Source organism: Hipposideros armiger, unplaced genomic scaffold, assembly GCF_001890085.2.
Source record: "Hipposideros armiger isolate ML-2016 unplaced genomic scaffold, ASM189008v1 scaffold_226, whole genome shotgun sequence".
In the NCBI taxonomy this organism is placed as follows: Eukaryota; Metazoa; Chordata; class Mammalia; order Chiroptera; family Hipposideridae; genus Hipposideros; species Hipposideros armiger.
In genome coordinates, this window is record NW_017731576.1 from 804,085 (window position 1) to 809,460 (window position 5,376).

The 5,376-nt window shown below is 52.6% G+C and overlaps 1 protein-coding gene across 1 annotated transcript in view; it reads right to left on the reverse strand.

Annotated features, from left to right (window-relative positions):
* The window catches only part of KY (kyphoscoliosis peptidase), a 49,341-nt gene extending 48,490 nt beyond the window's left edge, over window positions 1-851 (reverse strand). Inside the window, exon 1 of the mRNA XM_019654576.1 lies at window positions 672-851. Coding sequence (XP_019510121.1) covers window positions 672-807 — 136 coding nt within the window. The 5' untranslated portion in view covers window positions 808-851. The remainder of the gene's footprint in view (window positions 1-671) is intronic.
* Between the last annotated feature and the right edge of the window lie 4,525 nt (window positions 852-5,376).

The following is a 5,376-nucleotide window of genomic DNA, read 5'->3' on the forward strand; positions in this document are numbered from 1 at the left end:
GCCTAGGACCTGCTTCCCACAATCACTCTATAAACAGTCACTTTATTTTTCCAGTCTACCCTTCCCTAAACAGTCTGTAGGAAAGTAAAATTAATAGGTAAGTTAAGGTGGAGAAAGCAGATTTCAAACCTAACGTTATCCAAGTCTGTGTGCCCTTTACACCTTTTATGCCTTCTGTAAGAAGTGCGGAGAAGGCTCGAGAAAGGCAAACTGAGGCCACGACTTGTGCAAAGACACCAAAGGAGCTCCCCATCTTCAAGCCTGACTCAGCACACAGATTTCCCTGGGTCCCCTGCACCCTGCATGTGCCATGGGGAGGGGAGCAGGCTTCAGCCACGCAGGGGTCAGACCTGAGGCTCTGGCCCTCTTCTTCCAGGGCATCTTCCAACCCTGATCTGCACCCTTTAAAAAGTAGCTGGAGGAAACTGGCTGCCAGGAGTGACAGAAGCACCCACAGGCCTGCACGGGGAGTCAACCCGGGGCAATCACGGGGCTGCGCGTTGCCATGAGACGCCAGAGCCACAGCGTGGAGGCGCACCCAGCCATGGGGAGAGGGTCTGTGTCGCTGACCTCGTTCGGGGGCGTGTGGGGGCGCCCTGCGGCAGGCGGGCCTTTAGGCGAGGAGGGCGAGGTGCCGGGGGCCGCCTGGGGTCGGGCCGGGCGCACTTTACCTCCTCTGCGCTGCGGCGGCGCGCCCGGGTCCGCCTGCCGGTCGGAGTGCGTGCCCTGCGCAGCGCGCCGCTTCTCCGACTGCACGATCAGCAGCATGTCGATGGACACAGCGTTGCTGTCCTTCTTCAGCTCCATGGTTCAAACTCGCTCCACGCCGGCGCGCCGCGGCCGCTCGCGAGGCTGCCTGCACTGGAAATGGCCCCGTGCGCGTCGCTGCCCGGCGCGGGAGCCGGCGAGGGCGCGGGAGAGGGCGCTCCCCCGTCGCCGAGCCGCTGCGCGCCGCGTTTCGCTGACTCTGCCAAACACGCCATTAGGGCCCGCCCGGGAGTGCGCTCCCCTAATGAAGCGTCTCTAAGTCACCTTTGAAAGGAAATCCCCGGCTGAGCCGAGACCTGCACCGAGGCCACAGCCGGCAGAGGCCACCCGCCCCAGAGCTTCCCGCCCCGCTCCCCTGCCTGCCGGCCCCTGCGATGGAAGCGCTGGTGCCTGGCTCCAGGGCTGTGCTCTGGCCGGCCAGGCGCGCCTCATCCCTGCCATCTCCGGGGTGGGTTGGGGGTTTTCCGAGAGGGCAGACCTCCGGAAGCCACGGCAAATACACAGAATCGCACAGAGCTGTCAACTGTGAGTCAGTTCAGGAAGAGGAAACACAGCAAGCGGGCTCCAGATTGAATTGCAAAGGTGTGCTGAAATTGGCCAAGTTTTGGCCTTGGCCCCACTCCTTCCCAGGGTGGGATTTGGAGGTTTACTGCTTCCTCTCTAAGAAGGAGGATGGATGGGGTGTTGAGGTCAGACCCCCCTCACCCCCATTATGGCCCCACCAGAACTTGGAACATGCCCACTGGCATCAACTGAACAGTTCTCTGGCCTGAACCGAAAGTCTTAACCTCTCTGTTCCTTCTAGAAGCCTGGCTCCTACCCAGTGGGGAAAGGGGGAGGGGGAGACGAGCGGGCTGAGGCACAGGGAGCAGCCTGCCCAATGTGGTCAGGGAGCTGGACCCAAGAGCCCAACTATTTTTAGCTGGGCCTGGCCGGCCCAGCCAACAGCAGGAAGGCCTTTGGCTCTAGATCTCAGGAGTGTTTACAGCGGCATCTGCCTGGTGGCCCTTGGCACGGTGGGCCCACCCTGCCTGAGCCAGTTTCCTACCTTGAGTTTCCACCATTAGTAAATGCTGAGTACAGGGAGGCCTTTGCTCTAAAACCCTCCCCACTTTGCAGTGTCTTGACCTTACCTTGCAACATGGTCCCTGAGAGCACCTCCTCCCCCTTGGAGGCCGACTGTATTGCATAGGCTTGGGTCCAGTCCCAGCTCCAACACTTGCTGCTCGTGTGACCTTGGACAAGACATCTCCCCTCCATTTTCTCACACATGTCATGGGCATAATACAAATTCTCACAGGGCTGTTTTGAGAATGACGTGCATGTGAGGTGCCTGGCGCATAGGGAGTGGTCCCCAAGTGGTAGCTGTCATTATTACCTCATTTTAAGGATAAGGAAAGGAATAGGTAAAGTCACAAGCCAGTGATGGAGCTGGTGGTCACACCGCTGTACCCTCACACTCTGGAGCTCTTTCCCTGCTGACTGTGGCTCACAGCGTGGCTGTCTGTAAAGGTGGCTGCCTCATTGCATCATCACTGCCCCCTCGCCCACTGGGCATCTGATGAAAGGAGAGGTCACTGGCTTCCAAAGTGTTGAACTGAAGTCCCTAGAGAGTTGAACCGAGGGACCGGTGAAGGTGGTTGACTCCCAAGGCAAGTGTCCTCATGTAGTGAGTCCTGTCCTCTCTTGTCCTGTCTGTATGTACACACACACCTAGGAGGCTGGCTAAGCTGTTCTCTAGATGGCTGGGAAAGTAAGAACTATGGATTATTCGAAGGTCCTGGGGTCTGGGAGATTGCTAAGGCAGCTCCCTTGTACCCCCATCCAACCTGGGGCAGTGTGGACTACCTCCTTGGAAGGTGCAGATCCCAACAGAAGCTTCTGTACAGAATCTCTTTTTACTGGATGGGGCTGAGTCTGGCGGATGGGAAAGCTGAAGCCCCCTTACCTGAAGTTCATGTTCCCATCTCCCCCCTTACGCCCCTGCTTCAGAGTCTCTCTCTCTCTTAGGAACTTGCTCACCGTGGTGCCACCTCCCAGAGCTGCCTCTGGAGAAGGAGATGATGGCCTGGGTGGTGTATCAACCAGAGGATGCCTAGAAACGATCCTTTGGAGCAGGGCTTCTTCTCTGTGGCACTATGGACATTAGGGGCCGAGAACTCCGTGTTCAGGGGGCTGTCCCGTGCATTGAAGGATATTTAGCCCCGTCCCTGGGATTCGGGTTCTGGGGTAGCATCGGGATGCAGGAGCAGCAGCATCCGCCAGAGCAGTTACGGCCACATCGCCCCTATTTCATGGGTTTGCTCCAAAGCGGTGTTCTCACTGTATTTTTGTCCCCCCAGAAACATGCGTCAACATCCGGAGACATTCTGGGTTGTCACAACTGGGACGTGGGTGCTATCAGCATCAGTTGGGGAGAACTGGTGGCAGTGACAGTAGTCAAAAGTTGGTGGTCAAGTGCATTCAGCAGCTTTCAGGAGCTGAGGTAGCTCTGTCAGGAATGGAGAGGGAGGCAGAGGTTTGCCATTTTCAGAGCCAAAAAAGGAATTTTGTGCTGTAATAAGCTCCATAGTATTCTGCAGTGAGGATGGTCAAACTGTAAAGAGGGCTTTCCAGTTCTGCTTTGTTTGCTGCCAAGATGCTGCCCGGCTCAGGCAGTAGCTTATTCTTGAGACCCTACTATGTGTAATGCTGTTATGATAAAAATGACAGAGTAAGCTCAGGGAAGGGGCACCTGTCCTCCTAGACAGGAGAGTCCAGGAAGGCTACTAGGTGGAGCTCACATCTAAACAGTAGCCTTAGGGATGAATGGGTAGGAGAGAACCACAGAAGAAGGGTGAGGGCTTTTCAGGCAGTGAAGCAGCCTGCGGGAGAAGGAGGGGAGCTGGGGGCGTGCTGGAGTTGAGAGACAAGATGACGTGTTTTAGGACGTGAAAGCAGGGTGGTCTGGTTGATGCTGCAGTACAAGGAGAAGGGCTCCCAAGGGGTTGGAGAGCAGTCAGGGCCAGTTTGAGGTGAGGACTGCTGTGGGTGGGGCTTCTGGTGCCAGCCTGAACAGTGATGGGGATCACTCTGACAGGAGAGGACGGAGAATTCACGAAGGGGGAGGGGCAGGCCTGATGGTTGCTGTGGGCAGGAGCAAAACCATTGCTACCAGAGACTGGCCTTCTGGAGAGGATGCTAGGCAAGGGGGATGATGATATGAAAAGACAGTCCAACACCACACTTGTGCTATGTGAGAAAAGGGGCATCTGGGAGTGTGGCACAGAGTGCCTAGATCAGGTGGGGAGCTGGGCTCAGAGCGAGAGCCCAGGCAAGTGCCAGGTGCTGGTTGGAGCAGGCAGGTGAGATGAGGGGCTTCTACTCCAGCTGGAGGGCAGACCCAGCTCAGTACTCAGACACAGGTGTCCTCTCTGGGGGATTGGGCCATGGAACTCCGTAGGGGGTCAGTGAAACAAGGCACTCTGTCAAACTCATGTTCATTGTTGAACATTTAGAAAATGCGAAAGCTATATAAAGAAGAAAATAAAACCACCCAAATCCTGTCTTCTAGAGATAATCGCTTTTAAACATTCCAGTATTTAGCATTTCCTTCTACTACTATATATAGTTATTACAACATATATAATAAATGTTTCTGCGCTTGTATATACTCATATATGTATGTGTATGTATATGCACATATATATATATATTTATTTAAAAAATGAAATTGGGATCTCACCATATAAGTTTCGTATCATGATTTTTTTTCACTCAACATGTGTAATGAATAGTTTACTAAAATCTCTTCAAAACCTGGTTTAAAAGGCTGCCTCATCACCCATTATATTGACGTACCGTAATCCACTTTTTTCTCTCTTTTTTTGGACATTTAATATTATTTTACATGAATTTAAGGCATATAGAGTAGTGGTTAGACATTTATGTAATTGAAGATGTGATCCCCTGACTAGTCTAGTACCGACCTGGCACTATACATAGTTATTGCCATATTATTGATTACATTCCCTATGCTTTACTTTACATCCCCATGACTACCAATTTGTAACTACCAATTTGTACTTTTTAACCCCTTCACCTTTTTCACCCTGACCCCAAACCCCCTCCCATCAATCATATCACCCTGATAAACCTAGTACCCATCCAACACCATACATAGTTATTACAATATTATTGACTATATTCTTTATGCTATACCCTACATCCCCATGACTACTTTGTAACAACCAATTTGTACTTCTTAGTCCCTTCCCTTTTTTTTACCCACACCCCCAAACCCCCTTCCATCCGGCAATCATCAAAATGTCTTCTGTTTCTATGAGTTTGTTTCTGTTTTGTTTGTTAATTTTGTTCTTAGATCCCACATATAAGTGAAATCACATTGCATCTGTCTTTCTCTGTCTTATCCTCCAGTCAGTACCCTCCAGTTCCATCCATGCTGCCACAGATGGCAAGAACCCATTCTCTTTCCTGGCCGAGTAATATTCCGTTGTATATATGCACCACCTCCTCCTCTTTATCCATTCATCCATTGACAGGTACCCAGGCTGCCTCCACATCTTGGCCACTGTAAACAATGCTGCAATGAACACATGGATGCACATG